The sequence below is a fragment of the Aulonocara stuartgranti genome (assembly GCF_965226115.1).
Source record: "Aulonocara stuartgranti genome assembly, chromosome: 5".
Classification (NCBI taxonomy): Eukaryota; Metazoa; Chordata; class Actinopteri; order Cichliformes; family Cichlidae; genus Aulonocara; species Aulonocara stuartgranti.
The window spans coordinates 31131032-31154052 of record NC_138943.1 but is presented as its reverse complement, the minus strand read 5'-3'; the positions used below and the strand labels follow the sequence as shown (position 1 = coordinate 31154052).

The 23021-nt window shown below is 38.7% G+C and overlaps 1 protein-coding gene across 2 annotated transcripts in view; it reads right to left on the bottom strand.

Moving 5' to 3' along the window:
• Nucleotides 1-12778: 12778 nt before the first annotated feature.
• LOC309707327 (caM kinase-like vesicle-associated protein) overlaps nucleotides 12779-23021 on the bottom strand; it is a 51842-nt gene continuing 41599 nt past the window's right edge. For both annotated transcript variants that reach the window (XM_082534632.1, XM_082534633.1), the window contains 10 exons: nucleotides 20122-20229; nucleotides 19897-20028; nucleotides 17774-17848; nucleotides 17138-17276; nucleotides 15619-15739; nucleotides 15446-15521; nucleotides 15149-15285; nucleotides 14875-14953; nucleotides 13919-14006; nucleotides 12779-13733 (listed from right to left, as the gene is read on the bottom strand). In XM_082534632.1, coding sequence (XP_082390758.1) covers nucleotides 13371-13733; nucleotides 13919-14006; nucleotides 14875-14953; nucleotides 15149-15285; nucleotides 15446-15521; nucleotides 15619-15739; nucleotides 17138-17276; nucleotides 17774-17848; nucleotides 19897-20028; nucleotides 20122-20216 — 1305 coding nt within the window. In that variant the 5' untranslated portion in view covers nucleotides 20217-20229 and the 3' untranslated portion in view covers nucleotides 12779-13370. The remainder of the gene's footprint in view (nucleotides 13734-13918; nucleotides 14007-14874; nucleotides 14954-15148; nucleotides 15286-15445; nucleotides 15522-15618; nucleotides 15740-17137; nucleotides 17277-17773; nucleotides 17849-19896; nucleotides 20029-20121; nucleotides 20230-23021) is intronic.

The window sequence follows — 23021 nt, the reverse complement described above, 5'->3', positions numbered from 1 at the left end:
GGAGACAGCAGTCGCCTTGTTGTTCTTACACACAACACAAAACTATCCACAACACTACACACTAACTACACAAGACAACACATCACTCCTAAAACTTCCACCTCTTCCTAAACAGCCAAATGTCATGTTGCCATATCATTCTTTGACTGGTGACATGGTGCATTTTTCCACCAACACGAAAGGGCAGGTTTGGGGTTTATTTTGGTCATAAGCAGAGACTGCTTGCTAGCGCTGTCCTTAGACAGTAAACATGATGAAACTATTGAGGAAAAAACGCTGCGTATATATAGTTTGTCATGACTCTGGTTTTACGTGGCCTATCAATACAATTTAAAAACTGGTACATCTCACCTTGTTGCTTTGTCTTAAAGTGGTCGTGTGATTGGCTTACCACGACTACTTTATTCTTCCTTAATCAAACAGCAGCACTCATGCCATTGTTTTGCCCCCTCAGCTCCAGGTGTTGTGCCAAAAAGTGATCGTTGGGCAGAAAGCGATTGCCGTCCGCGGGAGCGCGCGCAGCTGCTTAAAGCTGTAGCGCCCGCTTAACTTACATAGACAGCAACTTCCGCTTAACTGATATAAGGTACGGTAAGCTGAAGACAGCTTCAACCGTTAGTAACGCCGTTACTTGTAACGCCGTTATTCCCATCACTGGTTTTCAGACATTTTAAGGGATGTGGCCAAACTTCATATGACATGATATGAAATCTTTGGTCACTAGCAATAATCAGAAATGACTCTCTTGCCCTTTGAGAAAAGGTTTCATCTAGAATTTTACCCTTTATTTTTCAGACCGCATGAGGGCATTATGAGCTGCCATTGTTCTGTGTTCATCTGTTGTGCAATCGTTCATTAAATGCAGCTCTCTCAAGTCCCCTCACTCAGCACTAATATTTCCATCATATAATGACTCAGATGTTACGAGGTAATGGAAGTTCATGGAGGCAAACTGTGACCCACAGCACCCAAGGGGAACAGGCCAGAGCGGTGTCAGTTACATCAGACCAGAGTTTCTGCACCTCATAAAAGCCTTAATGGCACGGCTGACCTCCGATCAGCCCAACAGTGACTCGCTTTTTCTCTCAACAATCTAGGTCAGAATAAAGTAGCAGTGGAAGAAACAGAGATAGGTAAAAGAGGACAAAGACTAAAAGCCACTGGAGGAGCTGGCAGGTAGCTGGAAGTAGATATAATAGAAGAAGACAAGAAAATAAACCCAAGACAGAAAATGACTGTCTATACAAACAAACACAAGACAATTAAAAGCAAGTAATACAATAACTGGATGATGAAAACCTCTCACATACATCCTCACAGGATTTGCATCCATCCATCCTCTTTTCAGCTTCCCTGCTTTTTGATGCTAAATATATAAAACATGGAAAGTGCATGAAACAACATTTTATTTTGTAAAGGACAGAAAATGTTTTCCAACATCACACACTTAAGGAATTGTGTCATATACTTGGTTTGTGAAGTTAAGTCATTTACTGTGATGTACTGAGAAACTGTCACTTGGGTGGGTCAGGGTTAGCATTGGGATTTATTCTGAGTAACAGTGGACCTCTGTGGTTAAGAAGAACAAACATACTGGGCTTTAGATATACATGCATTAGACACCTAGGACACCCTTAGGTGCATTTATTCAACTGGTTACCAATGCAAATATCTAATCAGACAGCCACATGGCAGAAGCTCAATGCATTAAAGTATGTAGACATGTTGAGGACAAACTGCTGAAGTACAGTTTTCGAACACAACCATCTCTAGGGTTTACAGAGAATGATCTGATCAACAGTTTTCTAGGTGAAAACCTTTGGTAATAACAGAAACCAGAGGATGACGGCCAGACTTTGGGGTGATAGAAAGCAGCAGTAGTTCAAATAAAGACTCAGTGCACCCAAGGTATGCATGAGAGCATCTCTTAAAGCATAATACATCAAACCTTGAAGCAGATGGGCTCCAGCCACAGAAGATAACACTGGGCACCAGCAAAGATCAAGAATCTGAGGCTATAACTGGAGAACAGAAGATTAGTAAAATGTTGGTCTCATGAGTCACTGCTGTCACAGAATAGAGTCAGAATTTAGTTTAAACAACATGACCACATGGATCCATTCTGTCTTGTATCAACAGTTCGGGCTGGTGCTGGTATTATAATGTTGTGGGGCATGTGTTTTGGCACACTCTGAGCCCTTTAGTGCCAACTGAGCATTAAATGCAATAGCCAACCTCAGTATTGCTGTTGACCATGTCCATCCTTCATGACCGCAGTGTAATCATCTGCTAATGGTTTCTTCCAGAAAGATAGCGGGCCATGTCACAAAGCTCAGATAACCTCAAACTGATGACAAATCTCCAGTAGCTATGTGATGCTATCATGCTAATATGTGACCAGAATCTCTGAGGGATGTTCCCAGCACCTTGTTGAATCTCTGACATGAGGAATTAAAGCTGTTCTGAAGGGAAAAGAATATCCAAGAGGGTCATAGTGAGGTTTAACTAATTAAAAGCCTGGTTGATGTTTGCGGTTGTTCTCTGGCAGCCAGTGTTATACAGTACAAGCACACCTTTAAGTAGGAACGTTTTCCCCATGAATACTAAGACAAGCAAGGATGTAAATAAATAAAGAAGGCTTCATGTCCCTTTGATGCTCAGACAAACTCAAAGGGTTCATAATTGATGGGAGCTAAATCATAATGAGCAAACAAGCAAAGTCAGTGATGTGGAAGATTTTGCTTTGACTTAAAAAAAAAGAAAAGATCAGAATGCAGAGAACACTTGCTCTCAGATTGTAATATTGGGAGACTTAAACCTTCATATTGATGACGCTTCCTGTAACACTGCTGCTGAGCTCATCACTATCACTGAGTCTTTTAACTTTAAGCAGCATGTTTCTGGCCCCACACATACGAAGGGCCACACTCTTGATCTTGTTTTCTCCCTGGGTTTAAATATATATGATGTATGTGTGGAAGATGTCCATGTGAGTGACCATAGTTGTATATTCTTTAATTTGTCATTTTACGTGGATCCTTCACCTCCTAAATTGATGATCCAAAGGCGGATTATAAACCAGGATGCTGCTAGAAGGTTTTCTGCCATGTTTGTCCCTCGCATGGCTCAAAATGATATGGATTCACTTATTTTGTCTTTTAACAATCAATGTAAATCTATTTTAGATACGGTGGCACCTCTGAAACTAAATGTTGTCCATTCTTCAAATTTCTGTCCTTGGATAAATGAAAGTATTCGAAATTTTAGGAGATATTGTCGCAAATTAGAACGTTTATGGAAGGCTTCCAAGCTTGAGGTCCATAGGGTACATCTCAAGGAATCAATTTTCTCACTTAACAACATGATAAAAAATGCCAGAACGGAATATTTTGCTAATTTAATAGCTTCAAAAAAGAAAAATCCCAGAGTATTGTTTGATACAATTAAAAACATTGTCTCTCCTGATATTCCTCATGTACCAGTCTATACTAAATCTGACTGTAATGACTTTTTAAACTATTTTGTTAATAAGGTCGCTGCTGTCAGGTCTAATATTTCTCCATCATCCTCTCAGTATCACATTGACACGTTGCTTACCTCTGATACCTGGTCCTCTTTTACTCCTGTTACCTTACAGGACATCAGTGCTCTGCTTGGTCGAATGAAACTGACTTCAAGCCACCTTGATGTACTTCCTCCATCATTTTTCATTAGTGTGTTTGATTCTATTGGCCCCTGTATTCTGGAAATAATTAATACTTCTCTTTATACTGGCTCAGTTCCCAGCTATTTTAAACAAGCTATTGTTGAACCAATATTAAAGAAACCAAATTTGGACCCATCTCTTCCAAGCAGTTACAGGCCAATATCAAAACTTCCATTGGTGTCAAAGATTTTGGAAAAAACAGTTGCAGAACAACTTAACAACTTTTTGGAAAAGAACAATGTTCTGGACATTTTCCAGTCTGGTTTCCGCAAATTGCACTCCACTGAAACCGCTTTGCTTAAAGTGTCTAGTGACATTCTGATGGCAGCAGACTCTGGAGAGTACACTGTTCTGGTTATGTTGGATCTCAGCTCTGCTTTTGATACTGTTGATCACAGCCTCATGATAAATAGGCTGAAGGACTTGTTTGGGATTACTGGCGTTGTTTTAAAATGGTTTATGTCATATCTATCTGAGAGATCCTTTACTGTCTGTATAAATCATGTGCTGTCGGAAACATCAGTTCTGTCTTCTGGGGTACCTCAAGGATCTGTTTTAGGTCCTATTCTCTTTTTGCTGTATATCCTCCCTCTAGGCCACATTATCAGACGTTACAATAATATTTCTTATCATCTCTATGCTGATGACATTCAGTTATACTGTTCTTTCAAAGCTTCTGAGTTGTATAAATTGTCTTGTTTAAATAATTGTCTGTCAGAAATCAAACAATGGTTAAATGACAATTTCCTTCAGTTAAATGCAGATAAAACAGAAACTTTGATTATTGCACCTGATCACATGCTCTCAGAAATTAGGCAGCATATCAGTTTTTTAGACCCTTCATTTCAGTCGAGTCTCAGAAACTTAGGTGTTATATTTGACAGTTCAATGTCTCTTGAGAAACACTCTAAACAACTTGTCCGGAACTGTTTTTATCATCTAAGAAACATTTCTAAACTCAGGCTACTGGTGTCAAAGGCAGAACTTGAGATGATTATTCATGCTTTTATCTCTTCTCGTTTGGATTATTGTAACGGTCTTTTTACGTGTCTTAACAAATCAGCTCTGGATCGCCTTCAGTCTGTACAGAATGCAGCGGCAAGACTTTTAACTGGTACAAACAAGAGGTCACACATTACTCCAGTTTTGGCTTCTTTTCATTGGTTGCCTGTAAATTTTAGGGTTCATTTTAAAATTTTAGTTGTAACTTTTAGAGCTCTGCATGGTGAAGCTCCCCAGTATATCTCTGACCTGTTGAAACCTCATGCTTCATCCCGAGCACTTAGGTCTTCAGGTCAGAGGCTACTGGTGGTCCCACGTACTAGATTTAAAACACGTGGGGATCGGGCTTTTCAGGCACTGGCACCTAGGCTGTGGAACTCTCTGCCGTTGTCTTTACGCTGTCTAGACTCTACTGACTCCTTTAAAAAGCAGCTGAAGACATTTTTATACAAACGGGCTTTTAACTAATTTAATTAATTTTAACTTGTATGTCTGATCTTACTGTAAAGCACTTTGTGATTTTTATCTGTGAAATGTGCTATATAAATAAATTTTACTTACTTACTTACTTACTAGATGTTCATACATAAGTGCACACATGTACACTACAGGTAAAATGTTTTAAAACACGCAATTTTTTTCAAATTTTTAAATACAAATTTTGCAGTTTAATGTCTTGTTGCTCTCTGAAATGAAAGCAAACAACCAAGCAACTGGAATTAAAAAAAATAAATCATGGAATGAATTTATAGACCAAAATGTATTCTAAACTTTTGACTCATCAAAGTAACTGCCTTTAGCAGATATAGCAGCTGAACACACCCATGTTCTTTCCACAATAGAAATCAAATATTCTTCAGAAAGTTCTTCCCATATCTGCTGCAGAAGTTCCCATAAATGTGGCACTTGTAGGTTGCTTTGCTTTCACTCTTCTGTCCAGTTCATTGCAAACCGGTTTGATGTGATTTAAGTCTGGAGACCATCGTGTTCTTTTTTTCCTGAGGTAGTTCTGCCATAGCTTGGACTTGTGTTTTGGGTCATTATCTTGCCTCTCACTGACCCTGGATCCAGGAAAACAGCCCCAGACCATCACACTTCCTCCTCCATTGTCTGACAGTTGGTGGCACACACTGTGGAGCCATCCTTTCACCTACTCGATGGCGTACAAATCCTGCGTGATGAACCAAAGTTTTCAAATTTTGATTCATTGGTCCATAACACCTTCTTCCAGTCTTCAGTAGTCCAATGGCAGTGTTTAATGGCAAGCCTCTTTGTCTTATTCTGACATCTTAACAATGGCTTTCTTGCTGCAACTCGTCCTGTCAAACCTGCAGCTCAAAGTCTTCTCTTCACAGTTGAAACTGAGGCTTGCTTACTCTGACCACTATTGAGCTGTGTTTGAAGCTGTTGGCAAGTGAGCCGCCTATTACGCAAGCTGCTAACTCTCAGAAACTTGTTCTCTGATTCAGTTGTGGCTTTGAATCTGCCAGACCTCTTCCTGTTAGAGTTTGCCCCAGTTTCTGAGTGCCTTTGATGGTGAAGGGAACTGTACACCTTGACTTTCTTTGCAATTTCTCTGTATGAAAGACCTACATTTAAGTGTTATGATGGTCAGTCTCTCTTCCATTGTTAATTGCCTTTTTCTCGCCATTTTTGTAGCAACACTTTCTGCAGTAAAATAATGTTCAACGGATGCTCACGAGGCTATGGTACTACAGTGTGTTCCACCACTGCTTTTATGCAGACAGAGGGGATCGTAAGCACTCCAGAAAAGTTGGAACACCAGCTTTTAAGGCTTGATCAACCTTCATTGCTGGAGAACTGCTGGCAGTTCTCCACTTACCTTTGTACCATTTCAAACTATTCACTGGACTTGTACGAATTGAACTGCAATAAATAACTAGAAAAATTGGGGCGCTCTAAAACGTTTGACTGTTAGTGCCTGTCACAAAGGTGGTTGAGACCGTTCTACAAAAAGAACTTTCATTGCTCAGTTTAGACTAAATGACACATCTGAATAAGTGACAATGACAACATGCCTGCTCCTTTTTTTTTAGAACAGGGTGGATTTGTTTCAGGATACAAGGAACAACATATCAGATTGTTTGAAAAACCATCACAGTGCATTCAGAGAGCATCAGATGGCGTCTGGGCTCTAGAGACTTCTGACGTCTCTTTTTCTCCTTATAGACAGGGCTCTGTTCCAACTGCTTATCTGATTCCTACCAGCGTACAGCGGAGGATGTACGGGGTGTTAGGTTGGGAGTCCCACGGTGCTGAATAGATGACACCAGTAACTGAGGTCAGCTTCCTGTGCTATGGCTGTCAAAATTATGTATGTCATCAACACGCAGATCACTTCTGATTCAGCCACCTCTGCCTCTGAATCATAAACCAGTTAAAACCAAGAAGCAGATCTACATGTTGGGAATTCAGCACCACTGACAACAAAAGGATGACCTATTACAATCTGATTGGACATTTCTGTGCTCCATTCTTTACAACACAATAGGGATGTGTTACTGTAGGGAATTATCTCCAAAGAGTCAAATCACATGACATAGTGCCAAGCTATGGCATCATTCAGTGGACTTTTCAGATGTGGAATTCGGCTCTGTCTTATCAGCGAGTCTCATCTGGTACTCTGCAGCTCAGAGGCAGGAGAGTCATTCTCTGGATAGCTCCCACAGTGAGAGCTGTCGGACAGTGCCTGCATTGTCAGGAAGGAAAAACCCAGAAGTCTGAGAGGCAGAAGTCTGGCACGAAACTGTGTTCTTGTTCACAAGCATCCTCCTGAGGATCAACGGAGCAGTATTAAAAACTAAGGCCAGTCTGTTGGAGAGATGATGAACTGACAGCAATTTAAAGTCTTTTTCTGGGACTTGTCATAAACGTGTTAAAGAATTCACCTCTAAAAGTATCTGGCAGTTTTATTTTACACAGTATTCTGGCCTTTGTAAACTGTCAGCCGTCGTTTTGTCAGACCTTCGTATACGCTAAACACAAACAGAGGAGGCTCAGGGGAAAGTGCGAAACAACCGCTGCAGACAAACAGCACCTGTCAAAGTAAAGCAGAGGAATGGGAGGGAGCACCACTGCTCTCTGCTGCATCTATGCAATCATAACAGGGGTCCTGCTCACACATGCATTTCATGCTATCAGCCAGCAGGTGGCATGTTGTCATCAGTACTGTTCATGGGGTTCAACTTCTTAGAAAATAAGTAAAAACACATGACACCTATAACACTTTAACTTATTCTATGATTTTATGTTGCCTGCAACATTTACTGACTGTGGTAGAGGTACTCGCACCAAATCCCCCAGTGCTACTTGAAGTGCTGGATTCCTAAACCCTATAATTAAATAAGGTATTATTGGCTAAATCTATTCAATAAAAACGTATCAACGCTACTAACATAATGATAAACTGTTAAGGATGTTGGAGTGGTCAAGCTGAGCTACTGTTAGGCACCTTAGTTTATTCTTGGAGCTCTTTGGAGTAGTCTTCCCAAAAATTCAGAAGCACAACATAATTAAGTGTATATTTGTGTATATAATAGTCTGTATTTAAGGAAGGAAACTGGATAGTTTTAACCTATTAGCCTCATTCACTTATTCACATATAAATAAAAATGAGTGGGAAACATAAAAGGAACGTGTTGTTTACATTTAGCTTTATTCTCTGTTTAAAAGGCTTTTTCATGAAATACTAATAGTTAAATAAGATAAATAAGAGTACACAGAGTGATTCACAGCTCCAGTTACACTAAATAGGTTCAGTCAGTTTATCTATGAGTTTGTCTATTGAGAAATATCAGTATTTCAAAATTAACTTAATTGAACTTTATGTTGCGTGCTTATCACTGTTTAGCTCACACATGCATGTTTGTATGTTCAGGTAAGAAACTTCTATACTGCCGGTATTTTAATGTGAGCATATGTATTTAATGTTTGCATTGCAGGCATTTTGCTGTTCCTTCCACTGACGTGACTGCTGACTGAAACAAACCTGGTCACCAGAGGGCAGTGTCAGCTTTTCTCTCATATACCATACCAGCTCTCTACAGCATGACTGAAGTATTTGGAGTGAAGTGTGGAGACTGTTTTGCCACTCCAGTTATATTTGCATTTGTAAATGATTACACTGTTCGTGCTTTCTTTCTTTCGACATCCAACATCATCTTTCTGTGATTAGACCATTGTTGAACATACCTGAAAATCCATATATTTTTAAGTCAGTAACTCAGATCTTGTGCTTCATGTAGATCAATCAAGCACTGTGAAACAATAGAACCATAGATATGAAACAGTAAACTGGACAGCTCAGCAACACCGAAATGTTTGAAAGATCACACAAGGCAAAGTTCATGGTGGCAGAAGAATTTTGTTGGTTCAGAAAAACAATCTTGCATCATCTAGCAAAGTCAAGAACACTGAGATAAGCCAGTCATTGTCAAGATCTGCAGTCCAGAGATACCTTCATGAATGGAAATGCAGAGGACTGGTTACACTCTAGAAAAAGAAGAATGAGATCAGGCTTTCCCAGAAAACTTAAAAACAACAGAAAACAAACAAAAAAAAGATGTTATGTCATGAGCATGTGTAGCTGCCACTGGAACTGATGTTTACTGATCATGTGACTGCTCGTGTGAGCAGCAGGATGAACTGTGAAGTGTAGAGAGCTGTGCTCTCTGCACAGATTCAACCACATTTTGCAAAACTGAGCAGACAGCACATCACAGTTTAAAAGTGATTGGAGCAAATAAAGTAGCAGTAAAATTCTGGAAAAGCATCTCGATGAAGGAAGCAAAGCATTTGGTGACGTCTATGGATTCCAGATGTCAGACAATCACTTACTGCAAACAATTTTCATCAAAGTATTAAAAGCAATCTTTGTATTTAAAATGAAACAAAATTTAATAGAGAGCCTCTGAAAATGGCGGACTATGTGTAAAAACGGCTGTAATGCCAAAACTATCAGTGCAAACTTTTTGTACAATTCAAAATTCAAGTCTGTACTTCAGTCACACATGTACTGATTTACAGTCCACTGTGGTGGTGTACAGAGACAAAACTAAAACAAATAGGTCTTTGTTTAATAAGTTATGGACCTAATTTGTAAAACCATGTCTATAAGAAGTATAGCACTTAAGTGAAAGTGTCTATTTTTGACAATATTTAAACATGTATGTATCAATTATTATATATTGCCATTTGACAATTTTTTTCAGTATATATTTGATTCATCTTGGAAAAATACCACAGATTATGCTCAGTGTCCTTATTGCCCTAGAAATATCATATATAGACTGTAAAAACATATTACTAAAATATTTCTTGGCATTAATTTAGATGCATTTTTTTTAATTAACATTATTCATTGTCAAAGTTATACTATTATAGACTGTTTACAGATAATAACAACTGAAACATATACGTGTATTCTGTAGGATTTTAGAGTGAGAGGGAGGTAAGCAAGTTCATATGGGAATGATTTGTTTGATTTTCTTTTTAACCTGCATGCCAATAACTGAGTCTACAGCACATCTGTTAATCAATACCAGATTGAGGAAGAGGTAGTAACATCGACAAAAAGACCAAAAAGACCATCGATAAAAAGAAGAGATTCATTCTTGCTTGTTGCTGTAATTGCACATTATTGCACAAAATTTAGTTCCCAATGTGCAGTTATTGTCTTAGCTTTTAGCTTATATGTAAGCTTTGCCCAGAGGAAGAACATTTTTTGTATTCCATATGAATTTCTCTTCTCCTCTCAGCAAGGACGGACTCTGATCACTGGCATTTCATCTCCACGCAACTGCTTGAGAGAGTGAGGAAAAAGACGCTTCTCTCATCCTACCATTTTTAATGAAGTCATCCAATGACAAAAAGACAGAGTTAGGATCCCCTTGAGCCCTGATGGCTCTATCAATGGCTGCATACTATTGCAGAATGGGCATTAAAAAGAGAAAGTCTCACTAGAGGAAGCCTATTTAAACCCCGGAGGGCCTGGAGAGTGAGCTCTCTGCATTATTATTCCAGTGTGATGCAATTCAAGTGTCTTGGAAAGTGTCACCAAATGGCACTGCTGGGATTTTTCGAAACACGAGTTCACACCCCACGAGGATGGGTGCTAAGCTGGTGCTAATTGAGCGCGTGTAACACAGATGCTCTCCTCCGGGTTAGGGGGAAAGCAGAGTGTAATGACGCAGGCTCTTTCCCACATTTTCTCAAAATAATCTTCACTGGTTTGAAAGATGCTGTACACAATCTTTGCGCTTGGACGAGAAATAAGAGCTGATCGCACATGGATAAACAGATGAATCCAATTTTATTACCATCAAAGTCATCAACTCAGTCAAAGAGTACAGTACAGAGCTCACAAATGCAGGACAGGACCTACAGATGATCACTGGTCCTGGCAACATCACATCTACGAATACACCTGGAAGTGCTCGGCAAAATGAACAGACATGGGTTATTAAATACAGGGTTTATGAGTATGTATTGGGAAAAAGCATTGCTTCAAACTGTGCAACAGTATATGAACAGTATTTATTTGCCATCTAAACAAAGAGAACACACTACATGAAATAATCTATTCACATTAAAAAAATCTGATATCTTTCTGACTAAGCATCTTTTTAAAGATGAAATATTCATCCTAAACAATGTAAGAAAGATGGTGATGCAATCTGAACGATGCTTCGACTAATCTACTTTAAACACATTCAAAGAGATACTTTTATGAGTAAACGACTGTAACAAAAAAAGGTCAAACTTGAGATTCTATTGTAAACCTTTTCTTTTTTCTTCCCATTTAGTTTCAAATGGAGAAATATATCTTTTTATTATATAATTTGACAATTGTGCACAGTAAATATTCTTGACAACAGAGTGGGGAAATCAGACAAGCTGGCTGTGCATAAGCCATGACATACTACACTTGAATTAAGTCATAGCACTGGCAGAGTGGCTACTGTCTTCATGTGGCCCGTGTTTCGGGCTCATGGGAACTTACAGTCCACCCATTGAGACACATATGAATTTGACAGCAGCCATATGTCAGTGTCTATGTAGGTCAGTGGCCCTCATGGGCCTGACAGCTGAGAAAGGACTACAGACTTCTACTTACAGGTATGTGGACTGTATCGAAAGGACACCAGGAATCACAGTTTCTGCAGCCAGTCAAATATTGCTCTAACTCCACTAGAGTGATTACAGAGGTTTCCTTCTGTAGCTCATTATTAAAACTCAAGGGGATCAGTGATAAGAAAAGATGAGATTGTTATTACTGTTTATCAAGTATAAGCTGAAAAATCTATGAAATAAAAAGAGAGAGTAAGAGCCAAATAAATAAAAAGAAACATAGAAAAAAGCAAAATGATCATGTACATAAAGTTTTAAATAAATACATAATAGAAATAGTAAAAAAAAAACACAGTGTAAATATGTGGTTGCACATCTCAGTACAATACAGGTCAACAAAGAGTAAGTGATGGTGCCCTAATTACAGCAAAGTCACCACAGTGCATGAAGTATTTTGAGTCGGTATCTGAACGCAAATGTTTTGAACAAGTCAAAGATGGCGGGATGTCACGAGGGCGTCTAAAAAAGAAAAGCTACAAAAAAATTTGGATGCATAGAACTGCTATGTAAAAATGGGAGGAAAAGAGTGGTGGGGTTGTTTCACATTAACAGCGGGGGCGCCAAAGGAATAGCAGCAGTTGATAGCGTAATGTACAGTATGCTTTTGAAAAGAACATTAGCCTTCACATGGCTTGTGGCAAGAGACGACAATGCTGTGGCCTGTGATAAGACAAAGCTGGCTGTAGCACATCTTTATCCACCAAGTGGGTGTAAAATGAACAGCAAAAGTGAGAAAGCATGCTGTTTTGGCTACTTCTACAAAGGTCTCTATGTACAGAATCTTTACACTTACAGCTATGAGGTTCTTTCCTGAGCAGGAACTTAGCAAAGAAACATAGTGTCTGTGTGTGCTTATGTGTGCAGCTGCCTCGTTCTAAACAACACTGGCTTAAAAACTCCCAGTCGCTGATTAAAAGCCCATTAACTGGTAAGTGGAGAATACAACAGACGGTAAAGATAGCCATATGTGTCAAGTGAGAGAAGTGCTCGTGATCTTCTTCAGGTGCGAATGTTAAGAAGCAAAACTTTTCTACCGATTCTACAAACAAATACTGGAATTGCGAGGATAACTGCAGGGAGAAGTTTCCCAAGTCGGCTCATTAAAGAGGAATCAAAGCTGTTTTCAGCACAATTATGTCTTCCATTATTCTCTTATCACTATGAGAAGAAATGGAAAGAAAATGTTAGCTGCAAGCCACAGCTTGACAGCAAATCGTTTTAGCCCTAAAACTAAAGATTTTGAAGTTAGTGTTTATATAATCTGACGCACACTGGGGGAGGTCAGGGGAAAAAAAGCACCGTACATGGGTAAAAAAAAAAAAACAGAAAAAGCCAAGGCAACGTAGCAGTCAGGCTCAGGAAAGGTAGCACACAGCTTCCATGAGATGATACTAATGCTGCAAGTGAAAGAGAAGCAGAGTCAGTGTCACCATGCTAGCAGCTAATGTACAGTGTGCAGGAGTAGGTGGGGACTGCAGAAGTCAAACAGGGCGCGGGGGTGGGAGGTTGGTTTTTAACCCTGCTCATCACCAGCTTCAGCAGGTGTGTGAAGGGCAGCTGAAGCTTCACCGTTGCAACGCGATGCGGGCTCGTCCCCATGTGGAGCCGGGCTGGGCTGCTGATGGTCTTCGGCTGAGGGCGCCACCCCGGCCGAGGCCTCTGGTGCCGGTTGACTTTTCTCCGCTCCGGCGGGGAGCTCTGTGACCGGAGCGGTTGAACCCTCAGGTGCTGTGGCAGATGAAGGAGCAGGAGGGTCGGCAGCAGCCTGGGGAGCTGTGGAGTCTGCTGGGGCCCCGGCTGCAGGGTTTGCCGCCTTTGCGTCACTGTGCTCAGGTGCTCTCAGTCTCTTCATGATGGTGGTGACCCGAACAGCTTTCTGTGGGAGAATTAAGATCAAACTGAACTCAAATTGATGCTATAACCCCCCCCAAAAAATGCAACTAACAGTTACACAACACTGTACCGTGCTGCTGTATATCCTTGTTCAAAGACAGTAGAACTATTGTCGAACTTTTTGAAAAAGAAAAAAAGCTTCCGGAAAGAGAGAACAAAAGGGCTCACCTTCCATTTAGCTCTGGCAAAGTTCTTTTCTATTTGTGCGCACACGTTTTCCTTGATGTTCTTATCTGAGGCTGCACCACCAGAGATCCTGTTGCACAAAACAGGAGAAATACAACTTCACAACAGAGATTCACATTATCCTTACCTTCATGTGCCACGGGCTGCTACACACAGTATAACTCAATTTGCTGTTTGTTTTATCGATTGGCAAACTTTTCTAAGGACAAAATAACCTTTAAGGATCATTTTTATCTTGGCTATTTTTCTTCAGGAATTTGGCATTGACAGTCTATTTGTGTTCATAGGTTAGACTTGTGAAATATAAATAAGCAGTGGTAACTGGGAAGCTAAAAAAATGCTGTATACAGGTAATAAAGTCAACTTGATAACATGAGATTATATTTATAGAGAAATGTAACAGGTAACTCCAATTAAAGCACATTTAGACATGCAAATGGGATTCAGAAGAATGTTAATCAATATATTTTCAGGGAACCAAGTTTTAAGACTGTTTGTGCCTGATCTTTGTCTCAGACGCAGCCAATAATAATTGGCTAACTGCTAATAATCCTACTATAATGATCGTAGTATATGTATATATATCTGTCTGTACCCTATCTGCTCCCTAATGGGTGGGCTAATCTGAATCAAACGTTGCACAAATATTGTTGCACCTATAGTGAACATCTATATGCTTAAAAAAAACATTTATAATAAATATTTTTGCTTGATGTGTCGCTGTCACCTGTGCAGAATTTGACTGTCAGAGAGTGCACTGAGAAAGTGCAAATAATGCTCAGGACAGTAACAATCCTGGAAATGCTAACCACTGTTTCTTTGCATGATTCTACCAAAAAACAAAATGAACTTTTGAGAAGTCTTTCAGGTCAAATTAATATGGTCGGATCAGAGTCCTTTCATTTAAATGCACAATTTATCAAAGCTCCGTTGCCTACCATTCATGGTTTATAGCCTCCTGGGCTGTCAGTCTCTGGTCTTGATCCACCTCCATCAAACGAGCAACCAAACTCTTAGCTGTCAAAGAAAAATATCGTACAGAAGAAACTCAACAAAGAACAGGTATATTCCCCCGACAGACGAGAACATAAATATGACATATGTTTGAACACTCTAGCGGAAAGAAGAGGAGAAAACTCTCCAAATCTGAAATGTTTACCGAGCAAGCTGTCAGTGTGTTGCTTCACAATGTTATCTTTATCCTAAAAGTACCTGAATCAGAGATTTCATCCCAGTACGGAGAGTCAAACTCATAATCTCCTGCTAGGATCTTTCTGAACAAGTTCTTGTCATGGTTTTCATAATCATCATCATCAGTTTCATCGTAGAAAGGTGGGTTGCCTGACAGCCTGATGTAGGATAGAGTGAAAAAAGAGTGAATATGTGGAGTCCAAAAAAAGCCTTCATCCCATATTTAAACAAGCTTATGCTGTAACAGAGCATTACAGATCAATCAAATTTCCACATGTGACTGAGAATAAGCCTTTAAGTCTCATAAACATAACTTACAAAATATACGTGATGACGCCTGTTGCCCAGCAGTCCACAGGTCTGCCATATCGCTGTCTGCCAACTACCTCTGGAGCTGCACCAGAAAAAAAGACATTCACTAAATTTCTACACGTCTGTAAACCAGAACAAGCACTGCCTCATTTGCATGTTGTGAAATTTAATATTCTCACCCAGATACTCTGGCGTCCCACAGGGCTCTTTGATTAGTCCGTTCTCCAGCTTGGCAAGATGGAAGTCACTGATGACTATTTTTGAGTTCTTCAGGCGGTTGTAGTAAACCAGGTTCTCCAACTGTGAAAAGTGACGTTTTTTAGCTGATGTAATATTCATATTTAAGGCATTAAAAAAAGCGAGTTTAAATTTCCAGTGGTTTCAAAACAAAAATAAAGAGAAGACTTAAACGATGTAAATGTTTAATTATGTATTACGAAGTGGGATTTCAACAGTTTTCACAGCATTTGTCACTGACACACATTTAAAAGTCCAAAATCATACAACACCTACCATTCTCTAATTGTCTCAAATTTGCATACTAATGAGTTGCAAGACAGTGGTTTTTAGCTACATGCTAATGCTATCCCTCTCACTGCTCATAATGATAACACTCTAATGTTTGGCATGGTTACTATATTGTAGTGTCTTAGTTTTATGAAGCCTATAATCATTATTTTTGGAGGTATTTGGTGAGAAATTAAGGTGCTGCTATCTTGCTATCATGGTGCAATGATGCTATCTTGTAGAAAAATGCTAACTTTATCAACAAGAGGCTACAAGGACTAAACATTATCTCATATGGTCTGAGATTTATGATAAGTAAGACAACACAATTAAACTAGTTAAGATGAAGAAGAAAAAGTTGTAATGCTTAAAAGTGAAATTAAAACAAACGAACAAAAAATTCAAATAAAAGAATAAAGACAACAAAAGCTTTAATAACAATAAAAGACGACCAAAAAGCAACATTACAGAAAAACAAGTCAATAAAAAGGCGTCATTGATCCTGAAAGCCTCGTTTCCTTAGTGTTATCTACAAATGAACACATTTGTACCAGCATCATATGGAGGTGGCTTATGTGAATTTGAAAACTAGTCAAACATAGCATTGGGGGAAAAATAATACTAGATGTTTGTGCCTGCTCTCTTCTTTCTATGCTGTGAAGGACATACATAACCTATGAGATGCTCTCTTAAGAAAACAAACCTGAAACTCGCCATTTTTCAGTGTAATGAGATTAAATACGTCATTTTTAAGAAAGAAAAGTGGTGTGTGCAACATCCCGCTGCAGGAGGCAGCTGTCAGAGGGTGGAACAATTGTGACTATGCACAGTAGCAGGTAGCTTGGCAGAAAGGGAAATTAATTCCAAGAAGCAGATGTTTTGGATTGCACACCTTTTCTCTAAGCTGAGGTTTGTTGTTGAGAAAACTGATAACGGTGCAGAAATGTCTTTCAGTTTGGTTTTTCAGGGAAAAGTCATTTAGCCATTTAGTAAAAGTTGCTGGAAACCTTTTTACATCGTACTCTTTATTTCAATGTGATGAAAACAGCTTTTAACTGATTAACTGAGGACATGTGTTTAAAAATGATATTCTTTGTATATTCTTGTCTCTTTTAATGAACTCCAGTACAGTCATGTTGTTTTGAATACTTCTGATTTGATGATGCGACTTGATATCCTGAAGCATATTACCTTGAGATTTCTGTGAACAATGTGGAGTGAGTGGAGGTAGGCAACCGCCTCCAACACTTGGCGTACCACATTGCTGGTGTCCCGCTCTGAATAGTAGCCTTGATCCAGGATCCAGTCAAACACCTCTCTGCCTGTTGCACTGTGGAAGTTGTTGGAAATTAGGAATGTAATTTAATTTCAGTAGTGAAAGCTTTAACGAACAGTTTAAATTTAAGATTTACTAAAAACTTTTCTGTCTTGGCCTATTCTTTTTCTTCCTTTGCTCTCTACTATTAACAGTTTAGAAAAAAGAAAAAAAAATACATCTGTAATTTAAACTGAAATAAAGACATCCTAATTTGATTATTATTTAACAAGATTGCATAAAAGATTTCCGTATAACCAAAAGCTTTTTAAATCACAAAAAAAGAATCCCACGTTCTGGAATTCCATGGAATACAGTACACAAGATTACAAAATCATGAAAGAACTAATTTCACAATGAATACCAAGTGACTGGAGCTGTTCTTGTATCTACAGGACCTTGGGCTCATTCACCACAAGTATCAACAATATAAACAGATACATTTCAAGTTTAAGTTACGGTCAAGACAAGCAGAAAGGTTTTCCCTTGGCTCATCAGACATCGGAACTCACAGTTCAAGGAAGAGGAAGTACTCTTTTTTGGTCTCAAAGACATCCACCAGTTGGAGAATATTGGGATGCTTTACCCTGAAAAGATGTGTCAAAAGACACAAGAAGAGAATCAAGTCAAATATCAGATAAGATCTGAGTCATTCATTCTTTTAGAAGGCTAATGTAAATACCTTTTCATTTTAATGCACATAAACAACATGCATTCTGAAATCTGAGAGAGGGAACAAGACATATTTAAATATGCAAGACATATTTAAATTCCCATAGATACGCAGATTTGTGTAATCTGATGTATCCATATGGGCATATATCTCAAACATTTATATCATGAGCATTGACTATGCCTTCAACAACCACAGCAACATGCAAGAAACTCTGAAGGACATTCACGAGCCTACTGGTTATTTTCATGATCATTTTTCCACAGTGCTGACTGTGGAAGTCTGCTAAAAAGCTCTGTCTTTAATTGCTTCCTTATTCAATCACTCCAAGCAGAAAGTTAATTTTGTGAATGGAAAATTGAGATTTGGGACATTTATGAATGATTTTCATCGTGCATCACAGGTGTGTGTTTTGTAACCATAATTTACATGTCTGAATCAGAATCCAGACACAAGCTGTGAAGTACTGGAGAATTTTTAAAGAGCACATACTCATCATGTGTTATATAAATGTTCTTTTTCAAACCTGCCATGAAATAAATGGCAGAAAGTAGATGCAGTCCAGTATATTACAGACCAGCTATTAGCTACTGTAACAACTTATTAAAGCAGATAAACACTATTTTTTTCTGTTGTTGTTTAGGACTGGAATATTTAGTTTAGTTTTAAAATAATCAATGATGCCTAAAAACTGCACTTCCTGGAAGGGCTACCTGAGGTTGGTTCCAAAAGTGAGTCAATCCTCAAACACCCCCAAATGAACAATGTCCAGCTTCATAGTGACAGTTTATGTTTTACAGTATGATACAAAAATATTTCCAGAAGATACTAAGGTGTATGCTGTTGAGCATTTCTGGTAAGGAATAGTATATACTATTTTAAAATGATATTGGATCATGCAAATCTAAGTAGCTATACCCAATGTCTTGATGCAAACTCAATCATCCAAGTAAAAGAAAAAGAGAATTCTGTTCAACTGGATTTAGCTTTTTCAGTGGGAGAAACATTTCACCACTCGTCCAAGTGACTTCTTCAGTCTCAGCTGACTGCAGGTTTCCCCAACCTTATAAACAGTACCTTTGCACAATGACTGAAACTAGCACAACAGAATGAACAATGGCCTGTGAGGTCAGTTCTTTGATCATTAATACCTCTTTAATGTTTCCATACCAACCCAATTAGACGTGTACTAGATCTACTACTAGATCTGTTACTTTTCCCGTATTAAACTATGGCTGCATCACATGTTAAACTGAGATTTAAATCTCAAATCCAGGATATTTACAGGGGAACCAAAACATGAAACTAAACAAGAAGAAGCTAAACTGACAGAACATACAACTGAACGTTCTCTTGCGTAACAACAAAACAAATGGAAGAAGGTAACTTGAAAGAGTAATCTCTTTTTTTCCCATTTTCATTCTTTTCTTTTGTAATGTCAGCCCACATTTGTCTCTTCAAAATGTAATTTGATGTTTTGCCAGCAATTATTCACAGGCTTTGACACTGTCATCTTACTGCTCAACCCCCTTCATTGATGACTACAACATGAAATGTGGATGCAGTGCACATCCCTGTTATTAAAGTCTAATTTTGAATGGAATAATCGGTGTTTTCAAAGGCTCCTTATAAAAAAAAAGCACTTTTATGGTAATCTCACTCTACTGCTTTGCTTGCTGACAGCGACAAATTGTTTGATAAGGCTCAGGTTATGCTAATGTGGGCTTTACCAGAAAGTCAGATCATCAAAGAGAAGCTGAAGGAAAATCTCTGATAATAAAGGCTTTAAAAAGTGACTGCATATGATCACTCAGCAGAATGAAGTTCACTTTTCTGCTTTCTTAAAGAGCACTGAGCTGTTTCTTCTTCTTCATAAAAAGATGTTTTCTGTGAAATCATTTTCAGTAAAATTAAATATAAAGCAAGAGTCACACAGCAAGATGAATCAGATGAAAAACTCACATCTTCAATATGGCAATCTCGTTTTTTGCAGCCTTACGGACTTTCCTCCCATCCTTTTTCAGGAATTTTTTACATGTGTACATCTTCATTGTAGTTCTGTCCTTGGCCCTGAATATCTCACAGAACTCTTCCCTGAAAAGATTTTCACAGCACTTCAGTTTTTCTTAAACAACATAATGGAAGCATAATTCAAATTCAAAAGCAAAAACCTTCCGAGATACTTACGATTTAACGATCTGACCCAGGTCATATTTATCTGTCACGTCCGAAGGACTGTGGTAATCCTTCTTTTCCCCGATTGTTAAACAGCCAAATGGCATGGCCACTCCTGACCTGTGGTATAAAAAAAGACAGAGCGAAATAAATAAGAATAAAGATTAAAATCATTGCAATTTGTCAGGTCATTCTAACTACTGCTGATTTATTCCCTCACACAGATCCTTAATCTTACACTGGATGATGACTTGGCTGCAACATATCCCTCCCTCAGCCATAAAATAATTATTCCAGAAATGCTGAGAAAGCATTTCCAAAGTGTGAGCACTAAAGAGTCACCAGAGGCAGTATGAGTGCCACAGATTGTTTTAAACTTGCTAAACAGAGCTTTCATGATCCAGCATTAATAAGAATAAAGGCATAACTGCTACATAGTCCTACCTTTATGTTACAGCTCATAATTTTGAAAAGTCTGCACTGAATATACCAGCACTTTTCCGTGGGCAGAAACTTACAAAACACAGGGGTCAGGGAGCAGCAGGACTAACGGTTAATTCAAACACAGAGCCCAGTAAGGTGAATCCCACAACAACTGAAGCATTTCCAATCAAGAAAGGGAACCAACAAATATCGGCAGAGCACCCAGAGAGGGAATTGAGGGAATTCAAGTATTTTCTAAGCTCTAAATCAGCACTTTAATATCTAATTGTGTTACAGTATTTCTGTGACTCTCTTTAACAGTTTCAATTTCAAACTTGTTTGTTTTGTTTTGTTTTTTTTTGTTTTTTTTGGGGGGTGCGTAACATAATTCTATGTTGGCAAGTTTTCACAGTTTTCCTATTTTTAGTAAAGGATTCTATGATTTAAAAAATCCTCCAGCACTCATTGTCAGCTAATGATAAATGTTTTGACAATATCTATTGAAGTGATAATATTTTATATAACACAGAAAGATGCCAGGCAGGCATCATAAAATCATGCACTTTTTAAATGTGGTCCATTTTCTTAATAAAAAGTAGTGGAAGACTTTATTTTATTTTGTTTATTTGTATTTCTCTCTGCTTGCTTTATTACAAAAGTCACTACACATCACTGCTACACATTAAAGGTTTTATTTGCAGCTGAGGTGTTATAATTATTGTAGAGATCAAAGGAGAAATGATTTTTTTCTTTGTAATCTTCTCTCCGCACAGTAAAGTCAGGAGCAGCGAACCCAAGACCAAGACCGTGACAAGCCGAGCTGTTTCTGAATTTTCATGGTTCGCTGCGGTTAGCATGTGTATTTTTGTTTATGGCCAAATGCAAAATTGTGTCTGAAGTCAAAATTCCCAATCCATCTTCAAACACTTCACAGACTTCAATCAGCTTTTTTACGTGTCTTTAATTATCTCAAACCTCAACTCTAACTCTTCTCAGTAATCTTCATAGCAAATCAGACACAAATCAAACAGATCAAACACAAAAGAGAAAGCTGTTACACACAATTAATAAATTCACTAGTTTAACAAGAAATGTATCTCTGCGTCGTATGAAACTGGTAATGAAAAAGAGATTAGGGATCGTCACAAATATAACAGTGTATCAAGCACATGACTCAGAGTTTTAGAATTTAAGGCCAGGCATCGAATAACCTCAGTCTAGTCCCTCCTATCACTCCAACTCATTCAAAAAGACATCAATAACCAGACAACAACAGCATTTATTCCACAAGGACCTAAACTCAAGCAAACTAAAAGCCATACATGATGCTCAGTGGCAACACACTAAAAAGTGTTCTAACTGTTGTACTTTTTAAATAAAGTTATGCAGCAGTAAATGCTTATCAATATTCCTATCAATCTGGGAACACATTCACTAGTTTTGGGGTGCCAGAGAATTTGGGTTAAAAAAGCAAAATCAAAACTAAATTAATTCCAAACAAACCCAACGGTTTCCAGACTTCATCAGACTAGTTTCCTCATTTGCTCTCCATGCATAATGCTTAACACAACCAGAACTTGCTCAAAACGACTCAACACTAGAATTGGGGCAAAAAGTGGACCACTTAAAAACCATCATATACACACAACCGTGTTGTTATTCATTCAGAAAAGCCTTTAATCTTACTGAGTTGTGACTTCAATTCAATTCAATTCAATTTTATTTATATAGCGCCAAATCACAACAAAAGTCGCCTCAAGGCGCTTCATAGATACAGAGAAAAACCCAACAATCATATGACCCCCTATGAGCAAGCACTTTGGCGACAGTGGGAAGGAAAAACTCCCTTTTAACAGGAAGAAACCTCCGGCAGAACCAGGCTCAGGGAGGGGCGGCCATCTGCTGCGACCGGTTGGGGTGAGAGAAGGAAGACAGGATAAAGACATGCTGTGGAAGAGAGACAGAGGTTAATAACAGATATGATTCAATGCAGAGAGGTCTATTAATACATAGTGAGTGAGAAAGGTGACTGGAAAGGAAAAACTCAATGCATCATGGGAATCCCCCGGCAGCCTACATCTATTGCAGCATAACAAAGGGAGGATTCAGGGTCACCTGGTCCAGCCCTAACTATATGCTTTAGAAAAAAGGAAAGTTTTAAGCCTAATCTTAAAAGTAGAGATGGTGTCTGTCTCCCGAATCCAAACTGGAAGCTGGTTCCACAGAAGAGGGGCCTGAAAACTGAAGGCTCTCCCTCCCATTCTACTTTTAAATACTCTAGGAACAACAAGTAGGCCTGCAGAGCGAGAGCGGAGCGCTCTAATAGGGTGATATGGTACTACAAGGTCATTAAGATAAGATGGGGCCTGATTATTTAAGACCTTGTATGTGAGGAGCAGGATTTTGAATTCAATTCTGGATTTAACAGGAAGCCAATGAAGGGAAGCCAAAACAGGAGAAATATGCTCTCTCTTTCTAGTCCCTGTCAG